We start from the raw sequence: 18,038 nt of genomic DNA, 5'->3' as shown, positions 1-18,038 counted from the left end.
CCAAGACACTTGATCAGAAAGGTCAGCAGTTCGGCGGTTCGAATCCCTAGTCTAGGTCTCCTGTGTGAGCAGGGGGGTTGGACTAGATGACCTCCAGGGTCCCTTCCAACTCGGATACTGTTAAAGGAAGGAAGGAAGGGTTTCCAGCGGCCCCTTTGGGGAAGGAAAGGCGAGGGGGAAGCCAAGCCGGAAGGGCAGGGGATGATGGGCTCTGAGGTCCGAGCCCCCTAATCCGCAGCCTTCCAAGCTAAGGGAGCGGCGGGCGCCCGGTTGACGGAGGCTGCAGCCTCCCGATGGCCAGGAAGTCCCGCCCCTCGGCCCGCTGATTGGGCGCTGAGCAGTGGGCGTGGCGGGGAGCCCGCCCCCCCGTCTCCAGGGCCGGCGGCCCGTTGCTAAGGGCGGCCTTCGAGGCCTGGGTGTCGCCGGGCCTTCCGGACCGGTCATGGCGGCGGCGGCGGCGGCGGCTGCTTGGGGCTCCTCCCCGGCGCCGCGTCGGGCGCTGCGATGCCTCTTGGCGCTGCTGGCGATGGCGACGCCGCCGGCCGGGGCTGGGCTGTACCAGGCCGGCGTGGACCCGGTGTGGGTGCTGGAGGGCGGCGCGGTGCGGGAGGCGCTGAGGGACTCGGCCTCGGCCTGGCTGCTGCAGTTCTACTCCTCGTCCTGCGGACACTGCGTGGCCTTCGCGCCCACCTGGCGGGCCTTGGCGGGGGACGTCCACGGTGAGCCGGGGATGATGGGAGAGGAAGTCCAAGAACCCCCCCCCCTTTGCACAGCCCAGAGCCCCCCGCCCCATCATCCCCAGCCACCCCCAGGGGAAAGGAAGCGAAGGCATCGCCTTGGAGGGCGCTGGGAAGGCAGCCTGGTTGCAGGGCTTAATTGCAGCTTTATTTAATTAATTAATTAGGGTTTAATTGCGGGGCTACTCTGGCAAGTGGGTGCATTTTGTTTCAAGGCTTAATAGATTTATTTATTTATGTATGTATGTATGTATGTATGTATGTAATTTACTTTAATTTATTAAATTAAATGTATGTATGTAGGGTTTATTTGCGGGGTGATGGTGGCAAGTGGGTGCAATTTTGCACCCCTGTTCTTGACCCTCTTCGGTCTTCCTTCTGGTGGTTCCAGACCCCACGGAGAACTTGCAACCATTTGCCCAAGAAGGAAGATGGTTTGCAAGCAGAGAGAGAGTTTGCAAACTGTTAAATTTTCCATTCTCTTGGATTTTTTTTAAAAAAATTCTGTAATAAGGGCTGAATTCTCCAGTCCTCTTTAGGCAGCCTTCCTTCGGTTGCCCTCCAGAAATGGGGACCTCCAACTCCCAAGCGTCCTCCCAATTGGAGAGAGGGATGGGATGAGAAAGCCCCTCTCCCTCTGCGGGCTGTCCCATCTGCAGAAAGAGGCTCCACAGCTTCTCCGTGGAAGTTGTGGCTAGATCTCTAGGCTGGATCTTAGATCCACGGATGGGAAGGACCCTGAGAAGCAGCAGAGCAGATCCTTGAGATGCAGAGATTTCCCCCCCCCCCTTTCAAAGATCTCCTGATAGAATTGAGGCCGTTTTGGGTGGATCAATGGGCTGATTGACTCCTGGTTGAAAGATCTGGACTTCAGGTAAGAGGTTCTTCTGCTTTCTTATCAGAGAGACTTGGAAATTAAACGTCTTAAAGATAGCTGAAGTACAATTCCCAGGTCCTCACCCTTGACTGTTCTGGCTGAGATTGCTGGGACTTGTAGTCCAGCAAGTTCTGAAGGCTCCCGTACTCTTCACTTGACTGATTGACTATGCACCATCAAATCCGAGTCAATTCTTAGCAGCTCCATAGATAGATTTTCTCCAGGATGAACTTACTCTATTTTGCATATTTTGGTTGAGTTGCAGGTTCAGTTCTAGCATCCTCAGTGTCATTGAAAAAGTACCTTCTAGAGGAGGGCAGATATTGATTTTTTTTTATTCCTGAATATTACCCATCAAAGAAACTGTGTCTGGGAATATTTTGTCCCCTGAATTGCAGTTTAAGTGCCTTTTGTCCAATGAGAAATGAACGTGTCAGTCTGAGATAGTATCTCAGCAGCTGAGAAAAGTGGCGTATTTTCCAAACACTCCCAAGGCAACGTGTCAATAAGAGTGTGGTTTCTTTTGTGTGTTCAGCTGAGTGAGGACATTTTTATGCTTTTATGCAACAGCACGTTCTTTCCACACATTCCCTCTTTAGCTTAAAGGGAGCAAACAGGAAGAAGAGTTTGAGAGGGCGTACTGTATTTGGCCTGGCAAGCTTTGGAACTTGCACGATGGAGAAATCTAGGACGTTTCCAAATGTTTGGGATTTAGCAGCTAGTCCTTCTGGTTCAGCAGGCACTTTTTCTTGAAAGAGCTGCCTTGTGCAAATCAAGAGTATAGGAAGCTGCCTCTTGAAGCGGCGTTTCTCAATCACAGCAACTTTAAGATGAGTGGACTTGAATTCCCAGAATTCCCAAGCCAGCCAAGAACCCCAAACCCAGAGCCACTCAGTCTTCCCTGGGTTCAGTGTCAACCCGTTGCTCCCCCATCCAGCCCCTGGCAGCCTCCAGGAACCGCGCGAGAGGGAGGTCATGGCATTGCTTAACTCCCCACGGGCTGAGACGGACAGCTGGGTATCATCAGCATATTGATGATATCTCAGTCCATGGTGATGGATGATCTCACCCAACGGCTTCATGTAGATGTTAAACGGAGGCGGAGAGTGTACCAAGCCCTGCGGGACTCCGCAAAACAGTGGGCGAGGGCCAGGTTAGGTAGTACAATCTAGTACAATCATTAACAAATTTACTTCAAAAGAAGTCCAGCTGAGTTTGTTGAGGCCTCTGATGGGATTTGCAGAAAAAAGAACTAGATTGTTAGTTTACCACTCAAATATCAAAGTATTGCTTTGATATTGCTTGAAATGTAGTCATCTTAGCAGGAATAATATACAGGAAAAAACCTCTCTCGTTTTTTGATCAGTGGAGCTTCTAAGCAAAATGCCGTCTTGATAATTAAACTACTTCTTGAATGCTGTAGGACAGGAATACGGTTATAGTGCCTGAAACTGTTAATGAGCCACTTGAGAATTTCTTATATTGTCAGTTTGTTTTCTTACAACTGAAACTGACACTGATAAGGCAAAGAAGCGATACAGATGATCCCCAATTCATAGCCATTCGTTCAGTGACCATTCGAAGTCACAATGGCATTGAAAAAAATGGACTTTTGACTGTTTTTTGCACTTACAACCATTGCAGCATTCCCCATGGTCACGTGATCAAACTTCAGATGCTTGGCAACTGGCATGTACTTACGACGGTTGCAATGTGATCCCCTTTTGCGGCCTTCTGAGAAGCAGAGTTTCCCTTCCCTTCCCCCTCTGAGGCTGCCTTTTGTGAATGGCCCAGACCCGCCTCCCAGCTGGCGCCCTTAACCAAGTGTTTGGGTTGAGGCTGGCTTGCCTTGTGGAAAAAGACAACATTTGCATGTCCTTTGTAAGGCTCACTTCATTGCAGTTGTAGGGCTAGAGATTGGGGTGGGGTGGGGTGGAGGGGTAGAAGGGGGAGGAAGAGGAGAACAGCAGTGCCGGATCATGAATGAAGCAGATAACCCGAAGCCAAACGTTTCAAGCTTGCGGTTTTATTCAGCGGCAAACTAGCTTGCTCCCTATTGTGTGTTCGCCCATCTGTTCCGAAATGCTGATGGTTATCTTGGCGCCTGTTGCGTTGACAGCGTCCCGTTTACAATGGCCATTTGCATCCTGTTCGTAAACGCCGCATCTGTTTAATAAGTAAACAAAGAGAAGGTGGATTTTTTTGCAGCCCTCCGAGGAACATCTGGCTTGGGGTTTTAAGTCACTTCTGGCAAGATGGAAGGAAGGCTGTATACATTCGATAAATAAATGATGCTTCTAAGTTTTTCTCTCCCCCCTCCCTTTTTTTCTTTTTTTAAATGGAAGCTTTTCTTTTTAGGGTGGGTTTTATTTCCCAGGGTTTTCAAAAGAGAAGGAAATATGCTCATTTTGTCTTTCTGTCTGGCAAACTTGTGCTTGTTAAACAGTCCTCTTATCCACAACAGGTTCTTTTAAAACTATTTCAAACGAAAGCAAACTTCCCACATTTCATAAAATTAGTTCTTAAACTGAGACGTCTGCAGCATCGTCATTAAATTTCTACCTTGGCGTTTGGGGCCACCTTCGCTCCTTGCACCGGAGACAAATTCCTTGTGGTCTAAGCACAGTTGGGCAAAACAGGCGTGTGTGTTTTCCTGGATGTCGAGAACCTTGGAATTGTGGGGTGTGCACATTCTGTGCCCAAATGAAAGAATCTGACCGCTCGTTTCCTTTCAGAGTGGGAGCCAGCGATCAGGATTGGCGTGCTGGATTGCGGAGATGAGAAAAACTACGAACAGTGTAAAGAGTATGGAATTCAGTATTACCCCACTTTCAGGGTAAGTACTTTCCCGCTTCCTAGAAATGGTTGCCGTTTGATTTGGCCCCACGTAGTTTGAAATGTGTGGGGAAGGATTTCCCGTGGAAATTTAAATCCAGAACTGGGGTGCTCCTTCACTCCTCAAATCTGAGTCACTCTGCACTTCTCCGTTAGCCGTCTGGTGGTTTTTGGGTCAGAGCTTTTAAAACATGGGGGTGATTATATTTAGAGTCGGGCTGCTCTACCCTCGGGGTTTTATTAATTTGGGCTGTTCTAAGCAAAACCTTTTCTTTTCTCCCTCCCCTCCTCCTCCCCTCCCTTCCAGTATTTCAAAGCTTTTACCAAGCAGTTTACAGTTGGAGAAAATCATCACGGTAAGTTCACATGCTAGTCTCCTTTCTCCTTGAAGATCACTCCCAGCCACCTTGTGCCTTCATCCGCAAGACGAATGTCCTTAAGGGCACGAAGCACATTCTGTGCTGCGGTGGCAGCAGCAGTAGCCCTAATCAGCCAAGTCAGTAATGAAAAGAGGGTTGAAGTAAGGTCACAGGCTGCATGCTGGCATCCCTAACTTGAAAGATGCTAAAGGCAGTCCTCAGTTTATGACCAACACTGAACAAACGTCATAAATATGAGCCAGTTGCCAAGAGTGTCAATTTTGATCATGCAATGCTGCTGTGGTTGTCAGAATGAAAGTCATTTTTTTCATGGCCATTGTAACTTCATTGTCACTAAACAAGTGGTCGTAAGTGGAGGGCCAACTGTACTTGGAGATGCTTTTTTCTTGACGAGTGCCCTTCAGAGCCCTGGTCCTTTCCTGACGTGTCTTGCCAAACCCCGTTGGATGTTCAGTGGCTGTTCATAGGAGGGATGAGTGAAGTGCTTTGCCAGATGCCAAGAAAGGTTCCCTTTCGGGATGCCCGCCTGAGTGCCATCCTTTTCTCTTTCCTCAGCAACCTCAGATCGGGATCTTCAGACCATCCGCCAAACAATGATTGATTTTCTGCAGAACCATTCCCGAGAAGCAAAGCCACCAGCTTGTCCCTCTTTGGAGCCAACTCTGTGAGTCCCTTGCAAGCATCGAAGCACCCTGGGCTAAAGAAAGAAAGAAAGAAAGAAATACCCAGAGGAGCCTTTCTTGTAGTACCAGTAAAGGGGAATTTCAGGGTGGAAATGAGGGGTCATTTCAAGATCTATTTTGTTGTTTGTTTATTACAATGATTTATTTCCTGCTTCTCAAGATGATCATTCTCCCAATGAAAGCTGCATAAACAATTGTGAATAAAAGCCCCAGAGATGATTTCTTTTTAGCAGCAAACTCGGTAAAAAAGCCTTTTCATAATTTCTGCTGCTTGATAGTAAGTTGAAAACACTTGTAGATAAGCCGTAGATATTATCAGTAAATGTCTTCTTACCTTTATCTCTCCCGTGATTCTTTCATTAATTTTTCTTAACTAATTCATTATTCTTAATTATTTGTTTTTAGCAGGCCAGAAGAAGTATTTTCCCTTTTCAATAAACACAGTCAGCATTATACTGCCATCATTTTTGAGAGCGGGAGCTCCTATCTTGGCCGAGAGGTAACGTAACCAATGAAAGTACCATAAGCCTGTTCTCTTTTAGACGTCAGGGGTCTCTTCGTATCTAGCCCTGGTTGGAATGAACCCTCATCCAGCCTCCAGCCTTTACTTTGTAAGCATGGAAAGAAGACAGTTTGTTTCATGGCCAACTTCATTCAGACTCTGAAGTTGTTCAGAAGAAGAATACAAAATACCAGAGTCGGAAGTGACCTTGGAGGTCCTTTAATCCAGGGGTCTCCAACATTGGCAACTTGAAGGCTTGTGGACTTCAACTTCCAGTGCATCTTTTATCACTTTGCCAAAAATAATATCGGCAACAAAACGCAGCAGGCCTAGGCAGTTATTTACAAACAGATCCCATTTAAACGTAGTGGAATTATCTCCCAGCTAAGCCTGTGAGGGCTCTTCAGGGTTTTTTTTCCCTGGTCTCCAAGTGCCAATCTTTGTGAAGCTGGGTGCGAGCAAACTTTGCTGGGTCTGAGTAAACTTTGTCTCTGTTTGCAGTTATGACTAAACAGAGAGCAGCACTGGTAACTGTATGTTTTCCCCTCCAGGTGATCTTGGACCTGGGTCAGTATGAAAAGATCGCTATCAAACGGGTTCTAAATTCTGAGGCAGCTTTACTTGAAAAACTTGGTATTACTTCAGTCCCTTCATTGTACCTGGTTTATCCCAATGGATCCCATGGATTAATTAACAAGTAAGTCTTGGTGAATGTGAGTTTGTGGGTCCTGCATTTCGGAAACCTTAAAGCAGCGTGTCTCAACCTTAGCCCTTTTAAGATAGGGCGGACTTCAACTTCAATGCTGGCTGGAGAATCCTGGGAGTTGAAGTCCGCCCATCTTAAAGTGGCCAAGGTTGAGAAACATTATGTGAAAGTAATTTTAGGATCCTCTTTGGTAGCTCCAGATATAATAGCTAAAGCTAGAACAGGCAATTGATGGGAGGTATGATGTTGGGAAGCCATTAAGTGACTGCTTATTTGCTCATGTGCTGGAAAAAATTCCCCAAATTGAGCCATCAATCCACTGTGCAAAACTCTGTAAGTTGTCAGTCACCTCTTGATTTATGGAGAAGTCTTTTGTTTGGTGTGTTCTATGTATCACTTTGTATTCATTCTAAAAAAGGTTTGTCTATGTCGCTGCTAAGAGTTGGCCATAATCATCATCTTGGTGTTTAATTTTAATTTTTAACTTCTGTTGGGGGTTTTTTTGCGCTTTTTAATTTTTATGATAATATAAGCTGCACAGAATCTCTGTATTAGTGATTATAAATTTTTGCAACCATCCCAGGGTTTCAGCATTTGCACATGAGATTTTGGCTTCCATTTAAAAGTTTGTTTTTTTAAATTGTGGGCTGCAGTGACAGTTGGGCTGGGGGTTGCTGTGGACATGTCAGTAACTGTTTTGCAAATTCCTGGTATATGCAAGATGGTCAGAATTCTTAATCAAGTAGAATTTGGGCAAGAACATGCTTCAGTAATGACTGGGTGACCCTGGTGGCTTGGAATTGGGTGAGTTACCTGGGCAAGGGTGTGCCAATCTGCAGGGTGTGCCAAAGGAAACAGAGAGTTGATAACACGGAGCTCTTTAGCTATCTGTATCACAGAGGGCCAAATAAATATTCAAGTAGGCCAGCTCCTTATCTGGAGGATGCTAGGACACCAGTTCTAAGTCTCTTGCCTTGATAAGTACAGGTAGTACTTGCAACAGATAGAGCCCTGGTGGCGCAGTGGTTAGAGTGCAGCATTGCAGGCTGACTCTGCCCACTGCCAGGAGTTTGATCCTGACTGGCTCAAGATTGACTCAGCCTTCCATCCTTCCGGGGTCAGTCAAATGAGGACCCAGGCTGACTCTGTAAAACCGCTTAGAGAGAGAGCTGTGAAGCGGTATATATGTCTAAGTGCTATTGTTATTGCTAGTCCTTGACTTACAACCACAGTTGAGCCCAAAATTTTCATTGCTAAACGAGACAGCTGTTAAGTGAGTTTTGCCCCATTTTACAACCCTTTCTGGCTACAATTGTTAAGGGAATCCCTGCAGCTGTTAAGTTAGTAACATGGTCGTTGAGTGAATCTGGCTTCCCCATCGACTTTGTCGCAAAAGGGGATCACATGACCCCAGGACACTGCAGCTGTCATAAATATGAACCAGTTGCCAAGCAGGCAAAATTGTGTGAAAAATGGCCACTTTTTTCAGTGCCGCCGTAAGTTCAAATGGACACACGGCGAATGGTTGTAAGTTAGGGATTCCCTGTATATATGGGAAAATTTCAGGCAAGCTACCAGCAATCCCTGAACTTCTGTAGCCTGTTTAGCTTGAGTTTTTTTTTTAACTTTTATACTGTCCTTCCATACACAGTTTGAAGCCTCTTCGGTCTTTCTTTTCTTCCCATTTAAAGTCACTCCCGGGAGTTAAAAGAAAACTCACTTCCCCACTCCCACTTCTCCAGCAAAAGAGACCAGGAAACACGAGCATCAAGGAATGGAAAGAGTTCGACCAGTAAGCAGTTCTCCAGTTCTCTTTAAACAGCATTTTATTTTGCAATTGTGGCTTTTCTCCCACTTTTGAATGTGTGGATTGAGAGCGAATGATGGTTTTACATTATTTGGGCTGCCAGTGAACCTCTCCAGAACTTTCGTGGTATTTCAGAAGTTGCATTTCAAAAATGGCCAGAACTAGTTGAAACTTTTGGTGGGTTTCAACGGAGAAATCTCTTTCACCCACAGCAACAACCCTGCAACAAGCATAAGGTAGGTTGGGCTAAGAGAGAGTGACTGGCCCACAAAATGGAGGCTACACTCAGGAGACGGAGCGTGAGGTAGAGACTGCAGTGGTGTATCCTTGCTGGAATCTTAAACACTATAGCAAAAATACTGATAATAATATTGCAAGTTTCTCTTGCAGTTGACAAGTCATCTTGATAATTACTTTAAATCTGTGTATTTTAGAATATTCTCCTTGAGAATATTCTCAATAATAATAATAATAGAAGCTGCTAAAGATAAATCTCATGTTTAAAAACTCCAGCTCTTTTAGTATTCCTACTTCCTCACTTGTGCAGACAAAGCAAACCATCCACATTTTAAAACTATCCGTGTCTTTTGCTTTTCAGGTCCAAATTATATATGGCTGACCTTGAATCTGGGCTGCATTATTTATTCAGGGTCGAACTTGCCACCCACAAAACCCTAGAAGGCGCTGAGCTGAGGACCTTGAAAGACATTGTTATTCTCCTGGCCAAGGTGAACGCTCTCAGTCTTTTCACTGGATTTTGCAGCGTGCGATAAATCATGCTAAGCAGGAACTCTTTTTAAGCTCCAGGACTCGCCTAATAAACGGATGTTGGATGCCTTTACGGGGAAGGAGAAGACGGGATTCCTGTTTGGAGGCCAAATAGCCCATTCAGAAAGGCCCAGTTAGAATCAGGACTTTCACTGCTGCCTTTCTGTGTCCATTTTTACAGCCCTTTGAGGACTAGTCTGTGCCAAGGAGATTTGTAGGGTCCAATCACCGGGACCTGAGGTTTTTGAACTCCTGCTGGAGCCCATCCTCAGGGAACTTCTAGCAGAGTGTGTGCTTTGAGTTATTCTCTTTGTGGTATTTATAGGGTGCCACAACCAAGAAATGGAAACAATAGAAATGGAAACAAATAAAACCATACATAAGTAAAAACATAAATAATCCCCCACCCCACCCCCAGTCAGCTCACATAGGTTATTAAATCTTCCAGCCAGCCTAGGACTAAAACAGATAATCCTGCTGTTCGGTACGTTGCACAAAGGAAGAGCTCTGCGTGGGGCCCTCGGCAGCTGATCCATTTTAAACAGAATAGCTGAACTTCAGTTTCTCAATGTTGACTTCAGTTTCAGCTTTTGCTCCCTGATGGTTTGTGGAACCTGGTTGTGTTGCCTTTTGGTTGTTTCCCCCCACCTGCGCCCCCGGTGGCTTCAGGGGAAGGGGAAAAAGTGTCAGATACAACAGCTCGGATTCCTTGGAGACCTGTCACTAACTTGGCCTTTTTTTCAGCTCTTTCCTGGCCGTCAACCTGTGATGAAGTCTCTGGAGACCTTACAGGTGTGGCTGCTGAGTCTCCCGTTGGACCGGATCCCCTACGATGCCATCTTGGACCTGCTCAACAATAAAGTGCATGTAAGCTACTGCTAGGTTTTTGTTTGGAGACGTAGATTTAGTAAACAAAAGAAGGGGAAAAACAGGAGGAGGAAGAGGTGCAGGAAAGAAAGAGGGAGGGAAAGAAAAAAGGAAAGGAGGGAGGAAGATGGGAAGAAGGAAGGAGGAGAATAGAATTACAAGTAGTCTTCGACATACGACCGATTGCTTAAGGGCCATTTAAAGTTACAATAGACTTATTTACGATCCATCCTTGAAGTTACAATTCTCACTCATGCACTCATGATTGCATCTTGGGTGCTTGGCAGCTGGCATGCGTTTACGGCCAGTTGCGGCAGCGCGTGCCACATGACCACAATTTGCAAAGTTTTTTGCCATGATCGGTTGTAAAAAAAAACACCCTGCCCATTCCAAAGAATGGATTCACTTTACGATGGTGTTGAGTCCCTTGGTCAGATGAGATGCATGTAGTCCTCGATTTACAACCACAACAGACCCAGGAATTTCTTCCCATTTTCCTCCCTCCCTTCCTCCCTCCCTCCTTTTCTTCTTTCTCTTCCCCCCTTTTTTTCCTTCATCCTCTTCTTCCTCTTCCCTGTCTTTTAAAAGTTAGATGAGTCCTCCCAAGATGTTAGTCTAGGACAAGAACTTCTAAAATTCTCCCCCTGGGTGTTAGCTGTACCACAATAGATTTCTGTCTAACTCACCGTTCTAACAGAGTGCGTGGAAGTGGCCTCATCCAATCTTTTCCCCCTTTCTAGATCTCTGGCCTGTTTCTGCCCAGCCGGCTCCAGTGGGTCGGGTGTCAGGGCAGCCAGGTGGGACTGAGAGGTTACACCTGTTCCTTCTGGAAGCTCTTCCACACCTTAACAGTCCAAGCAGCAGCCCAGCCCAGAGCCTTGCTCAACACAGGTAAGGAAAAAAGAGGGTGAATGCCCCTGCAGGTGAAGAGTGGCTGGCAGGGAGAGGGGAACTTAAATGGCACCCCAGCTGCTTTAATCTTGGCTGAGCAAACAACTCGGCCTTTGCCAGGGGTGACATGATAGCAGCCTTCCAGATTTCTCAAAGCCTTCAACAATGACCGAGCTTCTAATGTACTGGAAAAATTCTAATGAAAGAATGAAAATAATGAATATTTGCATATATATATATATCTGCCTTGAAAATAGCCCATGTTGAACTGTAACAGCACAGTCAAGCAAAAAGCATTGTTTTATGACATTTTGCATTGTGCCACAAAATGCTTCACGATCGTTTTGATCTCATAGAATGTTTGATAAAATTTGCCAAATGTCAATCCCACGGAAGTCACAAGTCCTGAATTTTGGATGTATCAGTGAGGATGGCATGCCTTCCTATGGGAGGGCACAGACAAAAGACATGAATATTTTCAGAGACATGCAATCAGACATGCATTATACCAAACATGGCAGAGTATTAAAAAGGCACATTATAACAAAATCCCGGAATGGTTGTCAATGATGGAAGCCCAGATCTATCCAAATGCCATGGACTATAATAAAACGAAAACTTATAAAGATCTGTTAAATATCCGGGGGGAACTAAGAACGAGGCAAGAACTAAAAGAGATGGGTACAGACATTGACTGGTGGCCGTATGCACAAATAAAATCAAGATACAATAAAGATTCGGCTCAATTTGAATTCCAAAAAGGTCAAACTGAATTGGACAAAATTTTGCAAGGGACACAGGACAAATTGATTTAAAAAATTTACAATTACTTACGAGGATATAAATTAGAAGAAGAGGTAGTGAAAGAAAATATGATAATTTGGGCAAAAAATTTCGGTTATAGTATTCAATTAGACAAATGGGAAAAACTATGGAAAATAAATTATAAATTGACAATGTCTGTACCCTATAAAGAAAATCTCTACAAAATGTTTTATAGGTGGCACTTGCCATCAGCCAGATTGGCAAGAATGTTCCCCAGCCCGCCATCAACATGTTGGAAATGCAAGCACCACAAAGGCACCTATTATCATATGTGGTGGACCTGCCCAGAATATTGGATTCGATTCCATTCTAAATTTTTGCACCAAGGTACCTCAAACGGGCTAATTTACAGAATACATCCAAAATTCAGGACTTGTGACTTCCGTGGGATTGACATTTGGCAAATTTTATCAAACATTCTATGAGATCAAAATGATCGTGAAGCATTTTGTGGCACAATGCAAAATGTCATAAAACAATGCTTTTTGCTTGACTGTGCTGTTACAGTTCAACATGGGCGATTTTCAAGGCAGAAATGTCCTCCTGCTTTGAAATCATCTTCTCTGTTCTGTGACCACAACCAACCTCAGCACAAAAGAGGAAATCCTGTGTGTGTGTGTGTGGCTTTCAAAATAAAGAGTGTCTCCCTTAATTAATACCCTGGTGTAAGAAACATCTCCGGCTGTGAGCTACAGCTAGAACATGGTTTGAACTGGGTCATTTTACCCAGATTTTCTTCCCTGGGAGCAGGCTGAAAGTTTCAACCCATTTTTCAAGCTCAGTGCGATGGCCGGGCGTTCCTTTTCCACCGGTCTGGTTGTGATAAGGGCCGTTTCTTGTAACAGGAGAATTGGGTCAGGCCGAAGCAGCAGGATTATGTCTTTGAGGGTTTCCTCTTCTTATTGCTTGCTTTAATTCCCACCTTCTAGAGAGCCCCTAATCCTCCCAGCCACAGGTGGAGTTTTATGGTTCTTGCCCATTTTAAAGATTAGAAGGATCCAGAATTGAGACAGTTTTGCGGGGAAAGAGAAAGGAAGGATTAGGTCAAGAGACGTGACATCTGTTTACAAGGTACAAGGGGCTAATAAAATGAAAGACACACACAATAGCCGCTTTGCAGTCTCTTTTCTTATAATTGTTGAGAATTCAGAGGAAAGATTCTGCGCAGGAAGTGTGGAATAAATGCTCTCTTTTCCAAAGGGAGTTTTCCCCTCTTGACCTTAAGGTCAGAGTTCCTCTAAGAGAAGTGATATATCTTATGAACAAGTAAGTAGGTCAAAAGGGAAAATTGAGCAAGAAATTGTTGTTTCCCCTATCGCTTCTCAGCTCTTGGCAGAGAAAGGAAGAATATTTAAGTGTCAACCATGCTGGACAGCTAACAATAGTCTAAAAGCAAGTACAGATAGTCCTCGACTTACGACCACAATTGAGCCCAAAATTTATGTTGTTAAGCGAGACATTTGTGAAATGAATTTTTCCCCATTGTACAACCTTTCTTGCCCCAGTTGTTAAGTGAATCTGGCTTCCCCATTGATTTGCTTGTCAGAAGGTCGTAAAAGAGGATCACAGGACCTCGGGACACCGCGACCGTCATAAATGCAACCCAATTGCCAAGCGACTGAATTTTAATCACGTGATCATGGGGGATGCTGCAGTGGTCATAAGTCACTTTTTCTCAATGCCGTTGTAACTTCGAACGGTCACTATACAGATGGTTGTAAGTCGAGGACTGCCTGTGAGTCCAGAGTAACAAACAGGAAGAGAGAAACACTCAGGCTCAGTGCAATTAAATCCGACGCTTGATGAAAAGGAGGAAGGAAAAAGGTTGAAGTTCTTTGATTTGGAGTCCGCCAGAGGCAGACCTGGGATGTTCACCTGAGACGTGAAGAGGCGCCCATCCTGTGTCCGGCCAGGGAACGATCCACAGACTCTTTGTCGGTTGCTCCTTGCAGGCTTTGAAGACAATCCCCGGGTGGTTCTCCAGATCATGCAGAGATACGTCCAGGATTTCTTTGGCTGCCGAGCCTGCGCTGAGCACTTTGGGGAGATGGCCAGAGCGTCTTTGGATTCCGTGAAGAGCTGGGACGAAGCTGTGCTGTGGCTCTGGGAGAAGCACAACGTGGTCAACGCCCGACTGGCAGGTAGTTTTCAAGGGACAACTTGGCAGTTTCCTGTCTTGGTGTCTGGGAGGGAGGGAGAGGAATCTGTCTTCCAATCAGTCCTGATTCTTGCAAGGTTTTTTTACCAGTGGTTTGCCATTCCTAGGGCTGAGAGAGAAGGATGGGCCCAGCTGGCTTCTTACTGTCTGACTCTGCTGCCAGTGGACCACAACACAGAGAATTTCCCACCTCTTCCTCCTGACTTTGTTCCCTCCCTCTCCATCCCACTTAGTTTTATATTAGTTGAACTTTTAAAATCTCCTTATTCATTGTTTTAATAATTTCAACTATGCATTATCCAAGGTCTATAAGTCACCTAGAGTCGCCTTGGGCAAGATGGCTGGCACATAAGTTTGGTAAATAAATAAATACTCAGCTCCTAAACTAATGCAACCCCTGGTTTTTCCTGTCTCCCTCCTCTTCTTCTTCCGACAGGCGATTTGAGTGAAGACCCCCAGTTCCCCAAAGTGCAGTGGCCCACCCTGGCCCTTTGTCCCGCGTGCCACAAGGGGACCCAAGGCCCCTCTGCCTGGGACAAGACACAGGTGCTCCAGTTCCTGAAACAGCATTATGGCAGCCACAACCTCGACCACACCTACCTCAAAGAAGCCGACAATGCCGAAGAACAAGAGGCCCAAGGTGGAGGAGAAGCGTTTCCGAAGGAAGCCGCTCGGGAGGCCAACAAGGGCCAAGATCCACAAAAGTCCTTGGGCTCAAAGTCCAAAGGCTTGGACCCCGTGATAGCCAAGGAGGACTCCGTAATCGATCCAGGGAAAAGGCCAGCTGGCTCGGTGGTGGAGCAGGAAAGGAAGCAGGCAGTGTCGTTCTTGGGAGTGGGCTTCTCCAACATCGACATGAGCCTCTGCATCGTCCTCTACGTCACATCGTCTTTATTTTTAATGATCATGTTCTTTTTCTTCCGCGTGAGATCCAAGCGCTGGAAAGTGAGACACAACCGTCCCTACGTATAGCGAGCGGATCCATAGGAAATCATGTTTCGGTCTGGAAATGGCTCTCTTGTGCTCGCCTGCAACTCGGGTAGCAGGGAATCAGGGATTTTCTCTCTCTTTTTTTTTTTTACAGTGCCATATTTTAAATTTCACGAGACCGTGCCATTGTTCCTCATCCTCATTCGCTGATGATCTGCTTCTCTCCTATTGGACACTTTGAATTTGGAACGGTGTAGAAAAAAGTGTTTTTCTGAAGAAACATTAAAACGGTTCCGGTGATCTTTTTCCTTGGGTTACCTAGTGTGCTGTGATTTATGAAATGGTTCAAGAAAATCAGGGTGTTAAACAGGTACTTATAACACCAACCAAATTTGGGTGCAAACATTTAGATGACCACTATAGAATTTAATCCAACCAGTAAAAACTTTAAAAGAGCTGATTTTAACAAACTCAGAGACAGCCTAAGAAACTTTCCATGGATTAAAAATCCTAAACAGGGAAACAACTCAAGAAGCACGGGAAACTCTGAAAAATATAATAATAAAAGCCTAATCCAACACAATACCATTGAAAAAGAAAAACAAGAAATCCAAGAAGAAGCCAGCATGGTTGCACAAAGATCTTTATGACAGACTGAAAGACAGACATCTTAAGTACAAAAAATTGAAAGAGGGACACATAACTAAGGCAGAATATCAGCAGATAGCCTGAATTTGTAAAGATGAAGTCAGGAAAGCAAAGGCTCAGAATGAACAAAGACTTGCAAGGAAAGTCAAAGATAATTTTAAAAATGTTTCTTTCAACATATAAAATAACAAGAAAAAAGTCAAGGAAACGGTTGGTCCACTAAAGAGAAAAGATGGCAAGGAAGTATCAGGCAACAGAGAGAAAGCAGAGCTTAACTCATTCTTTGCACAAAGAATGCAAGCAAAAAGAAATTATAGCTCAACCTACCAAAAACATAATTGTAAAGGACAGACTAGAAGTAAAAATTAAAAAAAAACAAGAAAACGGTAAGAGAAAACCTATCTGGTCTTGATGAATATAAACCAGCGAGACCTGATGGATTACATCCCAGAGTTCTGAAGGAGCTGGCAGGTATTATCTCAGAACCATTGTACCATATCTTTCAAAAATCCTGGAGCGCCAGGGAACTACCAGAGGACTGGAAAAGAGTTGATGTGGTTTCCACCTTCAAAAAAAGGAAAGAAAGAGACCCAGGAAACTACAGACCAATCAGCCTAACATGGGGACATACTGGGGGGACAAAGTGACTAAATTAGTAGACCAGCAAAATGCCGTGGACACAGACTTCAGCAAGGCATTCGACAAAGTAGACCACAACCTACTTCTTGGTAAACCTCACCACCAGATGGATTTGTAACTGGATGACAAGACCATACTACATCTTCAAGGAGGGAAATAGGAGGTGGGTTACCACAAGGCTCCATCTTAGGACCAGTACTCTTCATGATCTTCAGAAATGACTTAGATGAGGGAATAGAAAAGGAACTCATCAAATTCACAGATGACTCTGAGCTGGACTAGAAGACCTCCAATGTCCCTTCCAGCTCTATTATGATCGACTAGACGAGATCAGAAAAAGCAAGTTCCGGGCTGCCATCTAGTGGTCGTGCAACATTTCGCCAGACTACATCTCCCATAATTCCCAGTTCCTTCTTAACGCTGCTGCTCTATCACAACAGTCGAGCCACAAAGGAAGGAACATAGAACATAAAACAATAAGACTGGAAGGGACCTTGGAGGTCTTCTAGTCCAACCCCCTGGTTTTGCCTCCTCTGGGGGCTTCTCCTGTCTGCACCCAGCAGCCCAGTTCTGGATGGTGAGGGGAGCAGGCCAAAGGCTGACCCTAGGTGGGGCAGCAAACCCCCAAGAAAGGGCTTGTTGATTGCCCTCTGGCTTGCTGCAATTGGAAGGACTGGACCACTGGGGGCTCCACAGGGCCGGGCATGGGACTCAGGACCCCAATGAGGGACTTCCATGGCAGGTGCCTCCTCCCCCCACCATACCCAAGAAGGAACCCAAAAGAATAAAGAATGGAAAGGGACGGGGCTGGAGACAGGTCCTTCAGTGGGTGAGGTCTCCATCCCCTAAACAGGCTGAAATCCTGGATGGCTGGAGAGGCTCTCAGATTTGCTCAGTTGCTTTGCTTCGTTCCTCAAGTTGGAGCAAGCAAGCAACAGGTTGGGAATCTGAGCATCTGTGGATTTTTAAAATATTAAATTCCCCTCTAAATCCATCCCTTCCTCCCTTTCCCTCTTTTCCTTCCATGTTTGTGCCCTCTCTTCTCTTTCCTCCTTTTTTCTCCATTCTTTCTAAGATTCGTTTGTAAGATCTGCCAATAAAGCGTTTTGAATCCCAGCTCCTGCGACATTTCTGTGGGTTTCCTTGTCATTTCGGAAGCGCTTCGCCTTTAGTGGTTGATCCTGAGGCAGCCGGGGATGGGGGTTGGGGGGCAGGCTGGGCTGTGTGTGTGTGTGTAGAAAACGAAGGGGCATCTACTTACTCGCTCTAGTAACTAGAATCCATTCAGTCCCCTTGACACTCTTATCAAGGGAGGGGAAGGAAATAAAAGTACCATATAAATTAAAGGTGTTTTAAATTTAAATTGCCATATCAATTTATTTATTTAACAAATAAACACAGGTAGTCCTCGACTTGCAACAGGTCATTTAATGACCCTTCAAAGTTTCAACAGCACTGAAAAATGTGACTTGGGACTGTTTTTCACACTTACGACCTTTCCAGCATCCCCATGATCACGTGATCAAAATTCAGATGCTTGGCAACTGCTTCATGCTTATGACCGTTGCTGCGTCCCAAGGTCATGTGACTCGCCTTTGGCCACCTGACTCTTCTTAAGTCAATGGGGGAGCCAGATTCCTTTGACAACGGGGTTATTAATTTACCAACTGCAGGGATTCACTTAACAATTGCTTAAATTGCTTAAAAGCAATTGCTTTATTGCTTAAAAGCATTGTAAGCTGCCCTGAATCTCCGGAGAAGGGCAGCATATAAATCAAATTAAAA

General features: G+C 45.3%; 1 protein-coding gene across 2 annotated transcripts; it reads left to right on the top strand.

The window, feature by feature from the left end:
* The first annotated feature begins 158 nt into the window (after positions 1-158).
* On the top strand, positions 159-17,369 carry QSOX2 (quiescin sulfhydryl oxidase 2). 2 transcript variants are annotated; one of them, XM_087879641.1, is made up of 12 exons: positions 159-719; positions 4,350-4,450; positions 4,757-4,805; positions 5,385-5,493; positions 5,921-6,011; positions 6,566-6,711; positions 8,372-8,512; positions 9,126-9,255; positions 10,040-10,162; positions 10,903-11,053; positions 13,831-14,019; positions 14,473-17,369. In XM_087879641.1, exons 1-12 carry the CDS (start codon positions 443-445, stop codon positions 15,006-15,008), a joined length of 2,043 nt encoding a protein of 680 aa, XP_087735767.1. In that variant the 5' UTR covers positions 159-442; the 3' UTR covers positions 15,009-17,369. The 2 variants fall into 2 exon arrangements, with proteins under 2 accessions (XP_087735767.1, XP_087735766.1); XM_087879640.1 differs by having other exon boundaries at positions 5,918-6,011.
* The last annotated feature ends 669 nt before the right edge of the window (positions 17,370-18,038 follow it).

The sequence above is a fragment of the Pantherophis guttatus genome, chromosome 16 (genome assembly GCF_059756535.1).
Source record: "Pantherophis guttatus breed Tessera chromosome 16, ASM5975653v1, whole genome shotgun sequence".
NCBI lineage: Eukaryota > Metazoa > Chordata > Lepidosauria > Squamata > Colubridae > Pantherophis > Pantherophis guttatus.
The sequence above is the reverse complement of the archived record's forward strand: the minus strand, read 5'-3'. Positions and strand labels throughout refer to the sequence as shown.